This window comes from Rhodamnia argentea, chromosome 4 (genome assembly GCF_020921035.1).
Source record: "Rhodamnia argentea isolate NSW1041297 chromosome 4, ASM2092103v1, whole genome shotgun sequence".
In the NCBI taxonomy this organism is placed as follows: domain Eukaryota; kingdom Viridiplantae; phylum Streptophyta; class Magnoliopsida; order Myrtales; family Myrtaceae; genus Rhodamnia; species Rhodamnia argentea.
In genome coordinates, this window is record NC_063153.1 from 22,310,211 (window position 1) to 22,332,436 (window position 22,226).

Here is a 22,226-nt window from a genome sequence, read left to right on the forward strand (position 1 = left end):
ATATTTCAGCTCATGGGGGTTAGGCTAATACCAAGATGCAAGGAATCATCCTAAACCATATATGATTTTTCATTATCGTAATTCTTCTCCCTTTTTTTTTTGTAGGATACTACTTGAGTATTACAATACAACTTAGAGAATTTCGAATATTTTATTACTTGTTGGACGAAATACCGAACCATAGATTTTGTGGCATGTCCCCAAAAGAAATGCTCGAATTATTGTTGGCAGCATGGATCTAGCACACACGAATTCTTTTTCGCGTTAATAATAAACCCCGTATCAATTCTTCACACAATTCGTCCCCGTTGTCTAGTCAATAAGAACACTCGTGATCGTACAATCAGAAGAAGATAATCGAAAGGGGAATGATTTGCTCTTTGTGAAAAAGTATTCGACATTACTTACTTAATTATGGGAAAAGGAGTGTAAGCAATGTAAATGCACGTGCTTTATATTCCCATACATTTAAAAGGATCGAGATGCATACATACGATTTGAGGGTGATTTTTCATTTGAGATGAATGCACTCAAAGAATAAATCCATTTATAAATCTCTGTTTATTAAATTGAATGCTGTATTTTACACTCCACCATCTCCCTTTTAGCTTTCAAAATTCCACGAACAACAATAAAACATGTAGTATCTACTAAATTTCCACGCAAAACAACTGCAGTACTTTCTCTTATTTTTAGTATTCAGTCACATAAAAAGAGGTTTTTTCCCATGAGTTTCGAGTTTAGTAATTTTTAGGATTTTTTACTCAAAATTACAGGAGCCCAACATACGGATGTCTCGACTAAGTCATTTTTTTTTTTTATATCTTTCCCACTTTCCATTTTTGGAAAAAAAAATCGAAGAAAATTAGCACGAATTGGATGGAACCGAGGGCTTGAAGCGCAGCTCAGTTTCACGACATATCCAACAGTCGGATCGGATGGACCCGGGAACGAACTGGATTTTAGTTTTACTAGTAAAAAGCTTCAACGGAAAACTGCCGTTTTGTCAAACAAGGGGTGTAGTAGTGACAGGCTGACAGCAACAAGTATACGAGAAATAGTTTTTTTATATTTATATTTTTTTTCCCGCAACAATTTTTAAGTTTTGCGTTTCAACCCAGGTTTTTCCTGGGCACAACAATCAAAGCCCATGTCGCCATTTCATGGGCCGTACGTACATAAATATTGTCCAAACTCCATTCCTTCTGCTGTCTTAGCCCCGGGTTTTCTCCGGTCTCTCCTCGAGGCACCGATCCACCTTCTTAAAAACGGTCTTCGTCCCGATCTGTTTTGCTGTCCATCTCGAGGCTACGGCGAAGAAGAAGATGCCCACTAAATGGGTGGTACTCGGGCGCTATTAAGCAAAGGGAAGGCGGGGGAAAAATCGTAACTTTAGTTTCAAAACGTGATGTGTTATTTGCACAATTCCTAAACCCGAACTTAAGTGCGTCAAAAAAGAATTTGACCGGACCTAAAAATACATCAGAGCCCTCGAAAAACGAAAATGAAGAAAGAAAGAGCAGAGATTCTATGGTATCCAACAGGTATCGTGACGTTTTTACAGCTATAGCAAACGCAGTCATGGCCGGGCCGGGCCGTGGTGCAACAGATTGTGGGCGATGTGGTCCCTGGCCTGCTGAGCCGCTGCCGACCTCACCGCCTTCTCGGCCACCATCTCGTCGTCATACAGCTCGAACCGCTCCGCCTCCGTCACCGCCTCCTCCCTCATCTGGCATATGTTGTGAAGTATGCAGCAGGCGCCCAGCACCACCGGCAGGTCCTGTAGCTTCACCTCCGTCCTCTTCTGCAAGCACGCCCACCTCCCCTTCAGCCTCGCGAAGGCCTCCCTCGCCACCCCCTGGACCTCCCCGACCCGCTCGTTGAACTCGTGTTGAGCCCACGTTTGGTTCTTCTGTGTGTAAGGCGCGAGGACCCAGTCCGTCAACGGGTGACCCGAATTGCCCACGATCCAGAGGTCGCGCAGGAGCCCTCGGCTCGCCCTCTGGTACAGGGCCGACTTCTCGAGGACCTGGTCGTCCTGCAACGACCCCGGCCACCCGATGCAGATGTCGGTGAAGGCGCCGCGATCGTCGACCACGCCCTGCACGGTGATCGAGTACGACGTCCTCTGGTTACGCTCCGTGTGCCGCTTGTTGTAGTACTCGGCGACCTGGCTCTTCGGGGCAATGATCGGCATGTGGGTCGTGTACATTGACCCGGCCACATTCGGGATGCCCGAGAGCGACTCGAATCGGCGCTTGATGCGGCCCAATTGGGGCTCGTCGGGCCACTGGAGGAACTTGGGCATGAGGACGTCCTTGATGGCCGCGCAGACCTCGAGGACGAGCTTGTGGCAGGTGGAGATGCCGAGCCCGAACCGATTGGACACGAGACGGAGCGGCTCGCCCGTCGCAAGCCGCCAGATGCAGACGGCCACGCGCTGCCGGACGGGGACGGCCTCCCGGAGCGTCGTGTTCTTCTTGGTGACGGCAGCGTCGAGCTCGTCGCAGATCATGTCGAAGGTGGCCCGGCTCATCCGGAAGGCGGCCCGGAACTCCTCATCCGGGACGTCGGGGCGGTTCAGGTTGTCCCACCATTCCTTTTTGCGGTCCTTAACCCACAGCCTCCGGGTCGATCCGGACACCGGCTCGACCGGACCCGGGGAGCCACTGTTATTGCCATTGGCCGCCGGGCGCCGAGCCCGCTTGTTGCTGCCGCTCTTGTTCTTGGCCTCGTCCGCTTCGAAACCGATCCGCTGGCTGTTCGGACCGGGAACCGGTATCTGCCGCGGGTGCTCCTCGACGCGGACCCATTTCTGGTCTTCGTCTTCGGAGGGGGTGTCGTCGCCGTCGAAAGAGAAGAGGGAGGCGAAGAGGTCGAGGGGGGCGGCGGCGGGGGCGGGGGCCTGAGAGTCGTGGTCGTCGGGGTCGTCGAAGCGGCGGCGCTTGGAGGGGTTGGAGAGGAGGTTGAAGGCATCCATGTCTTGCTGCTGGAAGAAGCTGAAGATGTGAGAGTAGTCTTCCTGGGTGAGGAACGGGGAGGAAGAGATTTCCATTGTTGGTTCGAGAGCGGAGGTGGTGGTTTTGGACGGAGGAAGGAGAAGGGTGGGGGACTTTAAATACGAGAGGAGGGAAGCGTGTGCGGCAGTGTGAACGCGGTGTTTGACGGCGGTTTGACTGTCTACTCTCTCTCTCTCTCCGTGTGGTGTTGACTGCTCTGCACCTGGATGGACGAACAAAATACAAATAAAATAGGGCGCAGCGAATTTTCACGCGGTTGGGAACTTGCGAGGCCGTTTCGGACTTTTGCCAGTGAGCTTCTTAAAATTTGAGAAATTTTCGTATTAGAGTCTACAATGCCGTCATTTTTTTTCAAACGACGGTACGAAGGTTTGAAATGAATTTTATTTTAAATGAGGACATGAAATGGTCAACTGTCTTAAATAAGAGCTTAAAGTGCCCAAATCGTGTCAAATGAATTTTTGGTCGACCGGCGAACATATGATTATTCCGACTATCGGAGAAGGGTGTTTTAAAAACATAATTATAAATATATTTTTTTACATTTTTTTCTTTTTTTTTTCCTTCCCACCCTAGTCATTGCTGATCTTAGGCGAGAGCATGCCCTTGCTCGAGAGATGGAAGCGGGAGTTCATTTTGGTCATGGTACTAGGAAATGGAATTGGCGGCCCTCGCCTTAGTTCGGCAATGGCCGGCGGAGGGAAGAGGAAAAAAGGAAAAGAAGAGGAAAAGGAAAAAAAAATAGAAAAAGAAAGAAATTCAAAAAAGTAAAAGGACGAAAATACCCTTTGATCGGCTAGGTTAGGCCCTTCTTTGAAACTGTGATGGCTACTTCAAGCTCTTATTTGATATGATTTAGCTACTCCATATCCTTATTTGAAATAATGTCTATTTCAAATCTTTCTTTGAGCAAATACTAACAATTCAGGCTCTTATTTGAAATTAACCCTTAAAAATTTTCAAATAATATTTTTCATAGTGATTGGGGAATTTCCATAGGTTTTTCTCATTTCAGCCGAAGTTTTTGGAATAGCTCAAACCAAGTATCTAATAAGAGAAATGGAGAAGGTTGTCCGGCTCTGACGCTCGATTCGGATTACATCGCCTTCGGATGTGCCTTTTTAGTCGTTCTTTGTGGTGGAGCAAGAGAAATTACGTGGCCCGAGATTGATTGGTTCATCCGAAACTTAGAATAGTTATTCTATTCGTCGACAATGGCCAAAACTTATAATTGCGTGACGAGTTTGTAACAAATCGAGAGTTTATACCATAAGAAATTGCAAGGCTAAACATCACGTGAAATTACGAGATCTAATTAGTGGGCCAGTAAATAACGAGAGCGTTTAAGTAACTCAAGCACGATCGTAATCTTGTTGACATAGAACCATATTTCATTTCTCAAAAGCTCTTCCAAAATTGAGCCTTTCTACTTGAAAGGGTACAGCAACATCTTGGAGCATAGCCGAACCAAACCCTAGGTCAAAGATCCACTGATTCATCCAGGGAAAAAAAAAAAAAAAGGCTGATGGTTGGGATGACATCGGCACACGAGAAAGGAAAGGCATGAGAAGCTTCGTGCGAAAACATTAAAAAAAGACCAAATTGGTGGGCAACTCAGCTGAGCTGCGGATCCCTCCTCCTCCTTCGGTTGGAAAAGACAGAAAGGCAGGAACATTGACTCGACCGAAGACGTTTATCGTCTCCATTTCGAGGAAGCCCATGATTGGGACATCTGCATATTTATCCGTTCTTCCAAAAATTCTCCATCTCTCTCCATCGTTTTGACTCACCGACCACCTTTTTCTTCTGGTGTCGAGCAACTGTTTGATTGATTGATTGAACAAATCAAAGATGAATACTTAAGCACGGTACTGACGATTGATGAACCTTCCTGATGATTGCGTAAATCATATTTTCATCTTTAGCCGAAATTATCCCTGAAGCAACAGGATCATGTATAGGTGGCCGGTTCCTTGGAACCGCCGGTTCCGGTTCAAGAACCAGCGGTTCCGGTTCCGGTTCTTGAAAAAAGTGGAACCGCCGGTTCCGGTTCCGGTTCGGAATCGCCGGTTCCTAGGCCTAATGGTTATTTTTCCCCGGACCTTTTTTTTTTTTTTTTAAATTGGGTCGGAACCGGCCCTTGAGAGCCGATTCTGATTCCGGGTTAGAACAGTGGGCTAGATCAACGGGCTGGCTCCAGGCCCATGGTTCATTTTGGCCATCTCTAGGATCATGCCCATTTCGTGCCCGACCCATTTGTCTACATCATTTTATTTTTCCATTTTGGGATCAGAGATGGCAAAGTATGTGATAAATGTGGCAAAAAAAAAAAAAAAGGTTTTGCGGAAAGTAAACACGAATATGATCGATTGTATCATTTGTAAAAATGAACAAACGAAATATATTTCCATCATTTTATGAAAGTGTCATAAGTAAACATTTTTTTATTAGTTAATTTTTTCAAGCGATACAAGCGATAATTTTTAGAAAAATGTATCAATAGTTTCTCGCGAAATAAACGAAATCTTATTTATTATTTTTCGCCCTTGGAGGAAGTAACTTTCTTGAGAATGCTTGCCATTTGGCTTTTACCTTTAGAACCCCTTGATTTTATCAAGGAAAAGAAAGAGAGAAATTTAGCAACTTGGATTTTGAATTTAATTTGACATTGAGCACCTGAAATCTACAAACATAGAGACATTGATATGTAGATCTAAATATGCTCATGTTTTCTTAGTTCCAACATTTTTCTATAATAAATTCCTTAGAAATAGTTTCTTGAAGTTAAACAACCAGCATTTGCATATCATTTTCATATCTTTAATTGCATTTAAGTAAACTGCATTAATCGTAGTTTAAGGAAAACAAGATTATACCAATTCGAGCGCCGCTTAGTGGCTAAGGGTTCATGATTCATGAATCTATAGCTCGATTCAATTGTGATTTGATTGCATATCTACAAATCGAATCATAACCTATCTCGCCTCAAAATTTTCACAACAAGATAATGTTTATTTTTAAGTATTTCATGGGCGGTCTCATGCAGCTAATTTCAAAGTACCAATTGTGCATGCCGCGTCATTGAGCAAGTTGTATAAACTGTTTTTTTTTCACTTAAGTGAAAGCGATTTCTCCCCCCCTTTTTCAGTTATAATCGAAGATATTATGCGGAGATTTTAACAAAAAAAAGGGAAAAGAAATTATTCAAATCAGGGGTGGCGGCAGAAGAGCAATCAAATCAACGGAATGGAGAGGTGGTGGGAGCGAACGCCGTACGGAGGGGATGAGCGACTTACGTTGTCAATGTGAAGCGCGTGCCTGCGCGCACACCGCGACGTCCCAATGCCCTTTCGACATCGGGATTTGGAGTCTGGCAGGGCGTCGTTGTCGCGACCCACGTCATTGATGACGTCTAAATTGCCCTTCTTTCTTCTCGCTTTATGACGCCACAAATCGCGCAACGCTGAAAGGCAGGGTCCACCGGTCCAGAAAGTCTCCAATGTCATTTTTGTTTTTTTTCTTTAACCAGCAAGAAAGTTAAGGTGGGGCCCGAGAGCGACTGATTACGAAACCCAGTCAATGGGTAGCGATGAGCTGAAGGGGGGGAAAAGAAATCCCTTCATTGCAACATTTACATGGCGAGTAAAAAGAAAGTCGACGAGTTTTGGAGGATGATTGGCCATTCGGATTGAAAATAAAACGGATGGATGAAGATATGATCAAAAGCTTCGAAAAGAACTTAAGTTTTTTAGTTTTTTGACAAATTTGGTGTACTTATTTCGTGAACATTCCATCCATATGAAATGAGCTTTCATATTGTGTACGGTGAAAATAACCACTTCAGTTACTATGAGTTTAGTTTTACATATGTCTGATTTCTACGCCGGTCCATCCGTTTTCACAACAAATTACCAAAACCACTTAACACTAGCACGTGCATTATTATAGTCACCGTCAACCCCTTATCCTTAGGGACCCCCCAATCTGTATCATTGCATTGCTTTCCATCATTCCAGAAATTGCAAAATCACCATTGTCGTGAAAATCGTGGAAGCCATTCTGGCAATGGACACTTCACACCTGTTTCCTAGCACGTTTTTCTGTTTTTTTCCTTCTTCTTTTTATCCCCAAAAATTGCCCTCCCAAAAACAAATTGTCTTTGCATATTATATTTCCAAAAGTATCAGCAGGGGTTGAAGCAGCGGGAGATACTTTTGGTGGTTCAAGAATCCGCCATTCGATTTCGGTAAAAAAGCAAAAGTTCATAAAATGAGGGTCCACCAAGGTGGCTTTTGATACATAACTGCAACGGAGTTTGGATCCCAGGACAGCTCCCGTTTGAGCCAAAGGCGCCAATGCCAACTTTTTCATAAGACAACAGTAACAGGAAAAACATGGGGAACATTTATACGTACATTAAAGGATTCTTCATGACCCAAAACTCGCACGCACCGGACACCTGCTTGCCAGCTGATTTGGTGAAGTTCATGTCATTCTCGATGGTGGGGCGGTGACTTAATGATCCGGGCGCTTGGATGTCATCCCATACTTCGTGATGTCTGGCATCCCCCGAGCTCCTTTTGATCCACAAGGACAAAATTTTCTGAAAAGAAGCTTGATACAGAAGTTAATTGATCTGGACATGATGAGACTTGCCCAAGACAATAGTGACCAGATCCCTGAATTTGCCTGGAAATGGTTAAAATGAAAAAGGGGGGAGTGATTTCACGTGGTAAAGAAACAAGCGGTATCACCATTATAAGACTATGGACAATACTTCTCATCTTTCAGGCATTTCTATAGGAGAGAACAAGGAAGAATGATGGTCGTAGTCTTCCAGAGAACAGCGTGCTATAGAACTATTTACAGTCTTTATATACAGATTATAAAAGCAAATAAGTTACAGAAAACTACAACAGATCAATCATGATTCCCTTCGTAAGTCACCCGGGATCTCCAGTCATGTATTGCCGACCGTAAAGTTTGGTTGGGTACAAGAACCGTATGCTGGAGCTTCTTCCTGGTTACAGGGGACACCCTGTGCTTTTCAAACCATGCCTTTATTGCTCTGTGCTCGTATGTGAAACCGTCAGCGGCAATATATGGATCCTGCATCACCTCCTGCAACATTTGCACAAAACCAGGTATATTAGATATAGGGACATGTGAATAAAATAAAAAAAAAAAAAGCCTGCTCATTTGATGAAAGGAGAAAAGGAAGAAGAAAGAAAAAAGATGATTTACATAGTGTAGAGGGAAATCATCACCTGAAGGATTGGACAAAAGTAGTGGCTTGGAGCACAAGCGTTCTCTCTTTCAACTCTAGCTTTAGCATTTGCAAAATCAGACAGCTTCTTAAGAACTGGCAATACTTCATTCTCAAGATCTGGTCTATCCCTGCACCTAAGTTTCGAACATTTGAGAGCAATTTGAGCCAATTTCTCTGTTTCAGCAACTGGCCAATCTTTAACGGTATTGTCCAGGATGCTGGCAAGGGAGCCCCTTTCAATGGCCTCCTCAGCTTTCAATAGAAGCCCATTTGGGTGACAACCCATCAACAATTGAAGAATAATAATTCCAAAAGCATACAAATCCGATTTGGGTCGAATAGTTCCTGTTCTTTGGTATTCTGGATCCATGTAGTATATTGTACCTGCCAACATAGAGTCCCTATATTCGGTGATGTTATCAGGAACTACATCAGAAATAAGTTTGGCCAATCCAACATCCCCAATCTTGCTCACGTAATTTTTTCCCAAAAGAATATTCCCAGGTTTTAGATCCCTGTGTACGATGGGGACAGGTTTCGAGTTGTGAAGGAATGCAAGTCCACAAGCAACTTCAAAAGTTATCTGGAACCGAACAAACCATGGAAGAGATGGCTTGCCATTCTGCCGGTAGATATGCTCCTCCAAGCTTCCATTTTCCATGTATTCATAAACCAGGCCACGAATCTCTGGGCAGGCTCCAAGTAGCAGCACCAGATGAGGATGCCGAAGTTGGCTAAGAACCTCAACCTGCAAAGGATGGGGAAAACAGCAACAGTCACTGACAATGATCAAATTCACTTGAAGCTCCACAAAGTGGAATAAATTCAGTGAAGAAGATAGCATCTAAACAGAACATATAAGTAATCCATAACCATTGTTCTACTAGAGATAAAAGTATTAGTAGAGGAATAGATGATCACATTGACCCTAGCTGAAGGCGAATCCTAGAGATAAAAGTATTAGTAGAGGAATAGATGATTACATTGACCCTAGCTGAAGGCGAATCCTTACAGAAGAGATGTACAATGCAATCCCATAAGTAGTAACGGAGAAGTCCTAAGAAGTAAGAAGTCCCCAGTAGAGGTTAGGAAAGCAAGGTTGCTTCACAGATGACGTAAATTACGTGATATTTAACCTAAGCAAGGATGAATTAGCAACAAATCACTCAACATAAATCTCGCACGTAATGAAAACTCCAGTCAAGCACCAAGATGTGAGAGAGGAAGGGTCAGGTTAAAGGGACACCTCTCTCAGGAATTCCTCTTTCCTCTCACATGCATCTGATTGAAGAACTTTAACAGCCACAGGAGTATGATCCAGATTGCATTTGTAGACTTTCCCATATGCTCCTTCACCAATCATGTAGTTTTCAGAGAAGGAATTTGTTGCTAGCTCAAGTTCATCCCTGGTGTACCTTCTATACCTCTTATCGCTTGAGAGGAGCATATCCATAATTTTCTGCTTCTCTAAGGACTCTTTGAGGGCATTCAGTTCAGCAATCTGCCTTTCATACGCCTCTTTAGCAAGCAAACTCTTTGCCTCCTCAACCTCCTTTAAAGCTTCCATATATTTCGCTCTCTCTTCAGCAGCAATTTGCCTCAAAGTTTCTTCTCTTTGTAGGGCAGAATTCACTCTTCGAGCATCTTCCCCACATTCAGAAGAAAGTACTTGAACCTGAGAATTTGGTCACAAGAAATTGTCAAAAAATCCAGGGGAACAAGAGTCTTCCAGACTTCCCCAGAACAGATGATTTCTTCGACTTCATGCCAGGTCCTTGAAGACCATGTCATTTTCTAGTTCTCAAGACACTTGCGATTTACAATCAACAGACAAGCATCCTGAGAATCCTGTCAATCATTATGATTTTGATAATAACTTGAAGTTGACTGGGACAATAGCGAAATTTAAATGCAAGATCTTTATTATTTGTTTCACAATTTCATGTTTTCAAAATTTTGCATAACTTGTCTAGCTAAACTAATGAAACTAGTCATAAGGTTTTAGTTCTGTTAAATGATAGACAAAAACCTTGTTTTGGGCATGGACTAGCTCTTCACAAGTCCGTTCATACATAGAAACTGTGTCTTCCAACTGCCGCCGCAGCTTCTCTATTTCAGCCTGCACATCTGACTGTAAAATGAACACTGCACATTAACCATTATTCAGGCAACCAAAATACTAAGATTCTCAGGGTTGGAAATACTTAAAAGGCCACCTGTTCAGTTGGTCTAGAAGCCATCAGTGTGCTTTGCTGGACGAAATCTATTTCACGTGCATCTCCTATATACAAATGTCTACTCTCTTGATTGACATTAGCACTGTCGGGATAATCTGTATAACCTGAAGCTAGTGCAGTCACAAAGCTAGGCTCTGATGGCGGCGATCCTCTGAAGCTATTATTGGAGTCAGATTCTCCGCACACAGAATTGGTCCAGGACATTGCGTTACTAGATCCACCAAAAACATCTTTGTGGTTTGTTTGAGTCAACATACCATGACTAGAACCTTTATCTGTAGGAGGGAAGATCGAATTATCTTTCCACAGCAGTTTCTCTGGTAAACGAGGAGACAAATCCTATAGGAGTGAATTACCGGATTTGTTGACAATGTTGTTTCTAGATATCACATAAACATCACAAGTTTCAGGGGCACAGGTAAGAACAGTTGCAGGTACTACTGCTCCCTTCAGCTTCCTAACAAGATGAACAAATTTTTAAGATTTAACAGTAAAAATGAAAGAAGATTTAACCTAAGGATAAAGAGGTGGACAGACATGGTAGTTCCATTCATATGGATTAAATGCTTATGTTATGCCTCAAATGCACCCAAACACAATTCCAAGCTCGGAGCAAATAGCTCTAAAGTTTTCTGAGATAAGTCTCTATCTGATGAGATAACACCATCAGGATATATACAAAATGATGTTAAGAGTATCTTGACTCCAATTTATCTACTCCTCCAAAAATGTGGAAATAAATGCTTCAATAAATGTATGTTTGGCAATCGCATGCTCCGATTAAGTATAACAACCATGACACCATAATTCTTTTTCTAAGGAAACTGTAAGAATAGAGATCATCTTTCCCACCAAATAAGTACTCATGGTACCTTCCAAATGCGTTCGATGAGCAGGAACCAAGAACTAGATTATTTATTCCCGAGTTTGACACATATTGAAGGAGCGCAGCCGCAGGATTGTCAGCTTCTAGCACCACAGTTTCCACCTACCAAATGCATAACATAGAATTTAAAAAAAAAAAGCCGTCAATGATCTTCACAAAATTCCACGGTATAACCATAGTCATACTTCCTTATTCTATTTCCTCAACTTCTCAAGCTATCTCATACAGCTTATCTCGATTCCAAATTCGGTTCAGATTTGTGACAGCAGTTATACTACATTTTTCAGAAAACTTACACCTGTGGTTTTCTCAGATAACATCGTCTGAGCTCAGTACATCTATCATTCCCACTATTAGAGCTCAAGTCATTCTTCATTCACCGTTGATACTGGTTCTAACCAAAACAGAATACGAGTGAGCAAGCAAAACTCACCTTCCAAGGTTTGCACATTTTCTTAAACGGAACAAACACCTGCTCAAACTTCACTTTCGTCTCCTCCACGTACATCGCCACCACATTCTCGTCCAATTCCGCCACGGGTATACGATCTCCGCCTGCAAGGAACACCGCATGGAATCGAAGTGATCGGGCCTTGACTTGGTCAATCAACATCACAATAGTCTACGGCTGTAAGAATTGCTGTCAAAACAACATAAGGCGCGTATGGACGTGATATGCGGTCGCGGAACGTACTTGGAGTGGGGATTGAAGTGACTCTGGGCATCACGTGGACCAAGACAAACCGATCGGCTCTAGGCATGAGATTCTCGATGGCCCAACGGACGGCGCGGCGGCTTCCTCTCCCTCCTTCGAAGCCGCTTAAGTCTCCTTTCACCGCCACCGCCATCGCAGACATCGCTGGCGGAGCGCCACGGTCGCCACCACCGGTGGTGCTCATTTCGCACCACTAGGCGCGCTCGTTTCGGTGTGGAGAGAGAGAGCGGGGGGAGGGAGAGAGGAAGGGGAAAGGCTGATTTGACCTTTGTGGTGAACAAGCTGCTGTGCCAAATGGGCCAGGAATTTCGACACGGGCCTGTAGTTTGGGCTTAACAAATGACGGGCCGGATTAGGAATACGACCGATAACGCCCAAGTGAACGGTGCTTGTTTTTTGCATGCAAACATCAAAGAGAGGGAAAGTTGTCGAAAAAAGTACTAAACTTGTTATATTGGTGCTAATTCAGTTCTAAATATTTTACACTTATCGATTGAGTCAATTCAATCAATTTTGATCTAAAATTATTGACGTGGACGTCAATTGTGCTACGTGGAACGACTAGTGCCGATGTGGACATTTTAAATATTTTAAATAATTTTTAAAAAATTATTAAAACAAAGAAAGCCCAAGATTACTCAGTTTTCCTTGACATATCAGGTGATTAATTCTCATTTTTAGGACAAATGATAAACTCTCGTTGGCCATTGAGAATTTCGTAGTTCACACTTCTCCCAATTACGACATGGTATCATCGGTTATGCAAAGCATATTTATCATGATTTATGCACCTAAGAGTTGGCAATGGTTACGCTACATTTTATGGTAGTTTTGTTTGTTGCATGTCAGATCAAAATTGTTATAATCATCTTTTCTTGCACAATATCTTAAATCGAAAGTGTTGGATATTCATTTGAACTTTCAAGAGATTGATTAAGTGATCAAGTGCACGATCCTAAAGTCGAAAGACTTTGCATTTGTATCCCAATTTATCTGACTCGGAGGAATGTCGGAGATCGGGGCGACCACCCTGTGGTATATCAATGCAAAAATATTCCATCAATTATAAAAAGTAAGTATATGTTCACTAAAAGTCATAAAAGTTATCGTGAAAGTGTAATTAGGTCCTAAAACTTGTAAAAGTTGCAATCGTGTCCTAAAACTTGTCAATTGGTCCAATCGAGTCCTTTAGTTTAATACCGTTAACTCGTTTAACAAAAAACAATAACATGGCATTTTAAAATTACCTTCTCTCTCCTAAGTAGCATTTTTAAATTCTTTTCCTTTGAAAATATTATTTAAATTAATTAAAAACCAAGAAAAGGCTAAAAATTAATTTAAAAAAAAAAAGAGGAAGAGCATCGGGGCCTAGCCGCCGAGGCTAGGCCGCCGCCTCCACCCATCGCCGGAGGAGGTCGTTGCCAAGGGTGGCCGGCCGTTACCGGCCCCCGGTGCGACCTCGCCCGCCCAGCTCGCTCACATCTAGATTTCCTCAACCCATATTTGGGTTCATATTCAGCGAGAAACTTCATCACATCGCCAAGGAAAGAGATGTGCAAAAAGAGCACCCAATTCAATTCCAAATCCGGGTTTCCTCAACTCGGATCTTGGCAAGCTAGGCCGGCGAGGTCTCACCCAGGGCTAGCAACGGCCGGTCACCTTGGCCAAGCCAAGTGACGGCCGCAGGTGATGGGCGGGGGCGGGGGCGGGGGCGGTGGCCTAGCTTCAGCGACAAGGCCCCGCTGGTTGATCATTGTGCTCGGCCATGCATTGGTTTGTTGAATGAATCGTGGCATGGCCGGTTGGTCGTGTCATGTTTCCATCCTCGATCGAGGATTTGGCCGGACTGTGATAATAGCATTTCTCTTCTATGTCATGGAGTTTTGAAAATACTTTGCATTTTTTTGTGTTATATGTACACACACAAGAGATGACGTTCACACCACCACCATTATTCTTGCTCTACAAGTCATTCTCGTAGACACATTTGTGACTGCTCGCAACGAAGCCCCGAGTGGCTATAAGGAGACAAATTTGGATACACGGCCTTCAACGGAGCCAGATCTAAAACTGGCGACAAAAGTAGAGTCGACTTTGGCTCCACCATGTTAAAGTTCAATGTGGCCCACTTTGGGCAAAGGAGCGCCATGATGATGAAAGTCATATTGATTACCAGGTCGGCGTGATGGAATGACCTAAAGAGTATCAAGAAAGTGCTAGATTTTGATTTGCAGTTCAAAATGCAAAGCCCATAAGTACCATGTTAAGAAGTTACTTCAAGCTCTCAAAAGCTTAATATATATTATGGTATGTACCAGACCAAATATAGATCATGCAATGGGAAGAGCACCTCGTCTATGTTCTTACCTTAGGTGACTGTAATCACTTGGGGGTCTAGACTTCAGAAATACGGGGCCTCTCATCCATTGAAGCAAAGTATGTTGTTATATTTGAAGTTGATAAGGAGATGATTCGATTGAAGAATTTTCTAACGGAGATAGGCAAGGAGTAAGATAGTAGTGTTCTTTTCAATGATAGTTAGAGTATTGTTTGTCTTGCATAGAATCCAATATTTCACTCAAAGGAAAAGTACATTGAGTTGGAGGATCATCATATTCATCAGTTAATAAATGATACATTATTGCCATTGAAGAAGATCACTAGTGCGAAGAATTCAGTAGATATGTTAACAAAAGTTGTCACCACTGAAAAACTGAGGTTGTCCATTGCCTCGGTTGACCTTCAAGAATACTAATAATGAGGCCGCAATGCTAGGACAATTCAGGTAACAAGGCGAGTGAAGACTATGAGAGGCTATTGCCGTTTTGAAAAATTGTCTTCATGTGGGAGATAGATAAAATTATGGAGTCTAATAAACAAAAGTACGGGGAAAATGTAACGACCAGTACCTCGATCCTCCTCCTTTGGTACCACCCGTAGCAGCTCGACTAGACCCCAGCTCCCGACACCTTAATAAGTGCATGTCACTCACCTAAAAAAAAAATGTCAACGATAGGGAGTGAGAAAACTCAGCAAGTCAGAGTTCTAAATCACCGACTAAATTGTATAATAAAATGAACAGATAACGGTGAACAACCAAACAAATCATTCAATGTATCCATCTCATTCATCTCGAGCGGCGTTCATGTGCTCACATGTGGGTGATGTTAATGCATGTCATGTATTCGTGCACTCTTGTTAACGTCTCGTTCCACCATAGAGACGGGTCCAAATCACACAAACAGGCTACCCGGATCACACGGCCAGGCTACCCGGATCACACAGCCAGGCTACCCGGATCACACAGCAGGGCTACCCGGATCACACAGCGGGGCTACCCGGATCACACAACAGGGTCTTCCCATAAACTCCATAGAGGATATTTCACCGGGCACGAAGCCCATTAATTTGAGTTTTCCTTAATGCCGCTCCATGAATGCATGTTTATGTTATGCGACATTCAACATATCAAGGCACGTTACCAAATAGCACACGTTAACATATGCATACACTTCTAATAGAGAATCTAATTTAACTATGATTTCATCTATTGTCATTAATTAGACTATACCACATAATGCACTCAATATTATTTAAGCAAAGGAACGTCTCCACCAAAGGCTCTTGATACTAGAACTCACTGACTCGCATATTTTTCTATCCCACCTACCACCCTTATTTTTTTTTAATCTTTACTCAAGTACTAAGACCAGAGCAATCTGGTTTTCAAAAAAAATCCTGAAATTCCTCAACTGGACACTCCTTATTGGCGCCACTTAGAATTCCAAACCACCCGACCACACTCATTTTTATTCATTCTACTTCTGAGGTTCTTTTGTACCATAGCCACAAAACTCTCATTTTAGTTCAAACTTCGCGACAAGGCTAGTGCAAAATTCCTGTCAATCACATAATTCCCAAACTGATCCACGGTAAGGATTAATGGTTCATATTAATCCAATAGAAACTGGACTTCATTTTCTTCTCCACGCTACCATTTTTTTTTTCGCGATCGAGTAACCAACTCGCGATAATCCGTAACCCCACAGCCTTCAACGCCAAGCCCTCGGTAGCCCCATAACCCCTACTCGACACCTCAATTCCACTCACACTCTGCAGCCCTTCGGCTCAACGTCACCCGAGTTCGCCCTCATCATTTTGGACCCATAGAGCAATTACGACCACCATTCAGCAGTAAAACTCCACAAGCAATTGCAAATGAACTTCACACATGAGGATACCGTGCCCGACTTCATTGAAAACTCGTGGAAAAATCACCCAACTTAATACCAGCCCATTTCGCAGCCGAGACCCATTTTTTTGTTGTACCGATACCACCAGTTGGTTCTATTCAATCACCAATCTCCCCGCAACAAGCTCACTCGTCACTCCCCCGTCGCTTTACCCCGAAACTCGACACCCATTACACAGCCTAGTAGGTGGGTTAGAGATCGACTTGCCTTGGACGTCGCCGCAGCTGAGCTCGCGTCTATTGGTCGTCAACAAGCCACTGGAAGATTGGTCAGTCGAAGGAGCCGAGCCGGCGGAGGAGGAAAGCTTCGCGATGACGATATATCCAAGAGAGTGTGTGAACAGCCGCAAATGAGTCCCTATTCTGCACAACTTGAGGCTGCACGTGGCTTTTATAGTTAAGCTTGATGTGGGCACTCGTGGAAAAATTTGATGGGGTAAACGAAATGGGTTATATGGCCCACAATGGCTGGCTAGAAAAATAGAGAGAGAACACAACTGTTCAAGGGAAGTTGGGCTGATTTCGCGAGGCTCAATGACTGGCTCGAAAATGAAAGACCGGTTACGGGGGCGTTACAGAAAAGTAGAGAGGAAAATATAATTACTAAGGATGATAATGTAATTTCACCCATAACTTTATCTTGTAGTTGTAACTCGAAACTATGACGCCGGTACTGATAGTTAAGAGATTGTCCAGCGTGGTACCGTGATTTTTTTTACTATATTTTATTTGAAAGGTTTTTCCACATAAAAAATTCACATATCTTCTTTTATTTTTGCTTTATTTTTATTTTCCTAACACGGTGAATCTATGAAGGAGATTGATTAAAATTCCAGTAAGAAAGAAAACATCCCTATTCTTATTTGCTCACAACATCAAATATCATGCTCAATCCGATTTGATACTAACAAAGTTTTGATTGAACATCTTATAACACACCATAATTGCATGCCCATGTTAAAACACTTGCTTATAAGGACTAATAAGGGTGATGACAAAATTGTTGTGCACGAAATTGCCGGATTTCATGCATATTTTTTAAGAGGCCATTGAATCGTTCATTCTTTATCTTTGAATTTTAATTTGTGTAAATCACGATTCTCACGAGATGAAAAACGTTGTTTGATGAGCCTGTGAAGTATTAGGTAAAGGCTGACTAAGCCAATGATGCTCAATTGGTCTTTTTAGAGGATTGCTCACACCGGGAATAAGAAAGGCAATGTCACTTAAAGCTCATTCGTAGAGTAAATAACTACTGCTAGAGAATAATTACTACACTGTAACCTTATTCTCATTTGGTAAAATTGGTGTTTATATTCACTTAATTAAAAAGGTTACGTTAAATTAAAAATTGAAAAATAGGAAAAGTTTAGATCTTACTCTATGTGTAACTTACCCATAGTTTATATAGCTTTATTCTCAGTTGAAAGACATAGAAATATGGAGAAAACAGTTAAACTAATGTTACTTCTAGAAGTTGTGAGAATTTGGAAGAGATTCATCCTTCTATCGAGGAAATCAAGACCCTTGTATCTAGGTATAGCCACGGGTCGGGAACCGGCGGTTCCGGTTCGTGGCCACTATGGAACCGGAACCGGCCCTTGAATGGGCGGTTCCGGGTTCGGGGTGGGGCCCCGGGGGGGAGAGCAACAACTCTTTCCCTAATTTTTTTTTTACCGGTTCCTAATTTTTTAAAATCGGAACTTGCCCGTGAGAGGCCGAGCCAGTTCCAGTTCCGATTCTTCCACGAGCCGGTTCCGGGCCCAAACCGGCCCGTGACCATGTCTACTTGTATCCTTGGATGTCGGGTCTTGTGGGAGACTGAAGGAGTGACTTGCAGGAGTAGGTAGAATGGAAGAGTTGAGAAATCTTCTCTTAGATGACATTGCAATACAAGAGATTTCTATTGCAAGAGGTTATTTGATAAAGCTGGAGACTCTACATGCCTGGTGTTGTATGGAACTTGCTCAACTTCCAAAAACCATGGGCTCCCTCGTGTCATTAACTCAGCTGGACCTATCTCGTTTAGGGATTGAAGAATTACCCGAATCAATAGGCTCCCTTGTGTCATTAACTCGGCTGGACTTATCTCACTTGTGGATTAAAAAATTACCTAAATCTATTGGTTCTCTGAAGGAGCTGGAAATTCTTGATGCCTCTGATTGTGCATCATTAGCTTGCATACCCCGCTCAATAGGCCATCTAGCATCTCTGCGGTGTTTGCTATTACGGGAATGCTGGTCATTGAGAGAGATCCTTGATTCAATCGGAAAGTTGTCATCATTGATCGAGTTGGATTTAAACTCTACAGGGATAAGAGAATTACCTAAAGGCATTGGTTCTCTAATGGAGCTCAAGACTCTTGATGTCTCTAATTGTGCATGGTTAGCTCACATACCCAGCTCCATGGTCCATCTAGCATCTTTGTAGCGCTTGCTATTAGGGGGTTGTCACTCATTGAGAGAGATCCCCAGCTCGATCGGAAAGTTGGAATTATTGACTGTCTTGGATTTAAAATCTACAGGGCTTTTAGAATTACCCGAAAGCATTAGTTCTCTAAGGGAGCTTGAGACCTTTGATGCCTTTAATTATGCAATGTTAGCCCATATACCTAGCTCCATAGGTCTTTTAACATCTCTGTCTCTCCTTGATCTAAGTAAATGCTATGCACTTGTTCAACTTCTAGATTCCAGAGGCTCCCTTGTGTCGCTATGACACTTGTTATTAAGGGGATGTTGCTTGTTGAGAGAGATCCCCGACTCGGTGGGACAGTTGGCATCATTGATTGTGTTGGATTTAAGATCTATTGCGAAATTACCTAAAAGCATCGGTTATCCGAAGGAGGTCGAGACTCTTGATGCCTCTTGTTGTGCATCATTAACCCATATACCTAGCTCCATAAGCCATCTAGAGTCTCTATCTCTCCTTGACCAAAGATTTTCTCCAAAACTTGCTCAACTTCCGGACTCTATATGCTCTCTTGTGTCTTTGCGGCGCTTGTTATTACGAGAATGCCGCTCGTTGAGAGAGATCCCCGACTCAATCAGAAAGTTGGCATCATTGACCGTGCTGGATTGGCAGTCTACGGCGATTGTGGAATTACCCGAAAGCATCGGGAATCTGCGAAAATTGAGGATCTTCGACATTCGTGGAACTCACATAACGTAATTACGTGAACCGCTTGGTTTTCCCGATTACCCGAATTGGTTTCATTGTTTCGCGATATCTAAACCGTAATTCTCTCCTTTGACTTGTCTCATAGGATTGCTCAAAATAATTTGATGATTAACATGTGGATCATTAAGGATGCTTCTAAAGGCAAAACACAAAAACACATAGGCAAAGGAGAGAGAGATATCATACTGCTGGATTTATAGCACTCTCGATCCCCCGAACTCGTCGGGTTCTTTCGAGCTTATTCATAGGATGTGAATTTGAGATGCTGTGAATCTGCAAGATGGAGTTCACGATTTCATTGTCATTTTAGATTCTTGATGAACCGTTTTTGTGTGTCGAGTTTAATACTAGCAAGAGTCATAACATTTGTCCCGTCACCGTGGGATTTACTCTTCTGTTCATTATTCATTCCAATTGCCGGATTTTGTCGGTGCGCCGATGAGGATCTTGTTTCGGTGATGCTCTGTTGAGGATTTTGTTCTAGTGATGCTCTATTTCGGACTTTCCAGTATGCAAGTTCTTGTCTCCTATTGCTTTCCAACTTTTCTATTTGGGATAATGACTCAAATAGTACTGAACTTTGATTCAATATACAATGTGGTCCCCGAATTTAATCCAATGTGCAATGTGATCCCCGAATTTTTATCCAATGTGCAATGTGGTCCTTGAACTTTCAATTTGTTTCATGTGATCCATGAACTTTTGATATATGTTCAACTTAGTCCTCGAACCATATGAAAATGTTCAATGTTGTCCTTCAATTCATTCAAGTTTAGGGACACTAATTAACATTTTCTTGTAGTTCGGGAACTAAGTTCAATATGTACAAAAATCCATAGACTACATTGAACAAATTGAAAGTTCGGGGATCGCATTGCACATTTAACTAAAGTTCATGAACCACATTGAACAAATTTAAAGTTTATGGACCACATTACACATTGAGTCAAAGTTAAAGGACCACATTGCACATTGACACTAATTAACATTTCTTATTGCCGGCGGAGCACCACAATAGCCGCTACCGGTGTTGCTCATTTCGCCCCAATAGGCGTGCTCGTTTTGCTATAGAAAGAGAGGGGAAGGACAATGAGGGCCTGCTTGGTAACAACTATATTTTCGAGAATAATTTCTGAGCAGAAATGATTCTTTTTAATTCTATTTTCGAGAACAAAGAAGTAAATTTTTTTTTCTTCTTGTTTTTGTTCCAAATTGCTCCCTGGCCACTGATCTGTTTTTGAGAACAGAAAAATTGACTAATATTACTAAATAGATTTATGTTCTTTTTTCGAGAGAAATAAGAGCATTACCGGACAAACCTTGAATGACGGATTGACCTTTGTAATGAATAAGCTGTTGTATGAAATGGGCCAGAAATTACGAAACAGCCTTGCGATTTGGGCTTAATAAGTGACGGGCTAATTAGAAAAGCTAAGGCCCACGTAAATGGTTCTTGCTTTTGCATGCTATTGCTAACATCAAAATGAAAGTTGCTTATGCACAGAAAGAAAACCAAAGATTATTAGCCTTCCTTGAAATATCGAGAAATTAATCATCATTGTCAAGGGCTCATTGTTTTCCGGATCGGTTATAAAAAAAAAAAAGGTGGTGCATTTCATAATAACTTCAATATTAGATATAATGATAAATATTATTAGTCGTTAAGAATTATGAAGTTCGCACTTCACACAGTTACGACGTGGTACTTATCAAATATGAAAAGTTTATTTTATTGTGATTAATGATTCACCCAAGAGAAAGTTCAAGGACCGACTTGCTCTCGACCGTGAGATATTATTGTTTTTCAAATCATGTTGGTAATCTTGACGCTTTTCTTTTTCGAATGGTACATTCGCTGCATGTAGCTTCTAAAATGCTGAAATATTAAACCACGTATTCATTTAACAGTTTAAATTTTTAGAACAATTAACGATCATCCCACTAGATGTCACGGTAGTTTTTCTTATTGTGTGTTAGAGCAAACATTCTCTAAGACATATTTTCATGCATAACAAAGTAAGATCAATGCCTTAGGTATCCATTTGAACTTTCAAGAGGTAATTTAATAAATGAAATATGTAGGATGGGCGGTGTCCACGCCAGTAAGTTTTCCTCCCAAAACGAAAAACGTTCATTTGATACACATTTATTTAAAAAAAAAGATATTTATTTTTTTTAAAGAAAAAAGAAAGCTAACTTGGCCAAGATGGAGCTGTTCCGCTTGCAAGAGGAAGACTCCTCGGAAATCCCATCTATAACATGATTTTGTTTCGATACACAGTAGTTGCTCTCAGCTGTCTGCCATGTGCGCCCAAGGCTAATGTGGACTAGAAGAACTAATAGTTTTTGCAATAATTACGCATATAGTCCATGATTTTTGTTTCAATATGCACTATTATCTCTGAACTTTTAAGTTATTCAATATAATCTCTAAACTTTAACTCGATGTATAATGTCATCTCTAAATATTTAATTTGTTCAATATATTTCCCGAGTTGTTGCTAAATATTCAATCAAGTCCATGGATTATCTAGTTGCGATTGCTGTGCTTTTGGTGAACTTTGCGAAGAAAGAGATAAATTTGGAGCAGGGTTCATAAATTATCATTTTCTATCGGTAATTTTTCACAAATCATCGACTAATGCAGAAATTGTATAGAACCTTGGGTTT

The 22,226-nt window shown here is 42.0% G+C and overlaps 2 protein-coding genes across 2 annotated transcripts; both read right to left on the reverse strand.

Annotated features, from left to right (window-relative positions):
• Positions 1-1,380: 1,380 nt before the first annotated feature.
• Positions 1,381-3,100, reverse strand: LOC115740691 (protein ALP1-like). The gene has a single exon (XM_030674252.2). It carries the CDS (start codon positions 3,053-3,055, stop codon positions 1,580-1,582), a length of 1,476 nt encoding a protein of 491 aa, XP_030530112.2. The 5' UTR covers positions 3,056-3,100; the 3' UTR covers positions 1,381-1,579.
• Positions 3,101-7,750: 4,650 nt separating this feature from the next.
• LOC115740647 (U-box domain-containing protein 34-like) lies at positions 7,751-12,369 on the reverse strand. The gene is made up of 9 exons (XM_030674178.2): positions 12,107-12,369; positions 11,846-11,967; positions 11,399-11,514; positions 10,883-10,983; positions 10,506-10,801; positions 10,319-10,420; positions 9,536-9,964; positions 8,288-9,037; positions 7,751-8,141 (listed from the first exon to the last, which is right to left on the reverse strand). The coding sequence occupies exons 1-9, from the start codon at positions 12,309-12,311 to the stop codon at positions 7,941-7,943; spliced, it is 2,322 nt and encodes a 773-aa protein (XP_030530038.1). The 5' UTR covers positions 12,312-12,369; the 3' UTR covers positions 7,751-7,940.
• Positions 12,370-22,226: the final 9,857 nt, after the last annotated feature.

What these genes read in the sequence shown, in the direction of transcription:
- LOC115740691 (XM_030674252.2), bottom strand. Translation starts at nt 3,055, where the DNA reads ATGGAAATCTCTTCCTCCCCGTTCCTCACCCAGGAAGACTACTCTCAC.
- LOC115740647 (XM_030674178.2), bottom strand. Translation starts at nt 12,311, where the DNA reads ATGAGCACCACCGGTGGTGGCGACCGTGGCGCTCCGCCAGCGATGTCT. An exon ending in CACTTCAATCCCCACTCCAA is followed by an intron (nt 11,968 to 12,106) that starts GTACGTTCCGCG and finishes TGTTCCTTGCAG; the next exon opens with GCGGAGATCGTATACCCGTG. An exon ending in AAATGTGCAAACCTTGGAAG is followed by an intron (nt 11,515 to 11,845) that starts GTGAGTTTTGCT and finishes TGCATTTGGTAG; the next exon opens with GTGGAAACTGTGGTGCTAGA.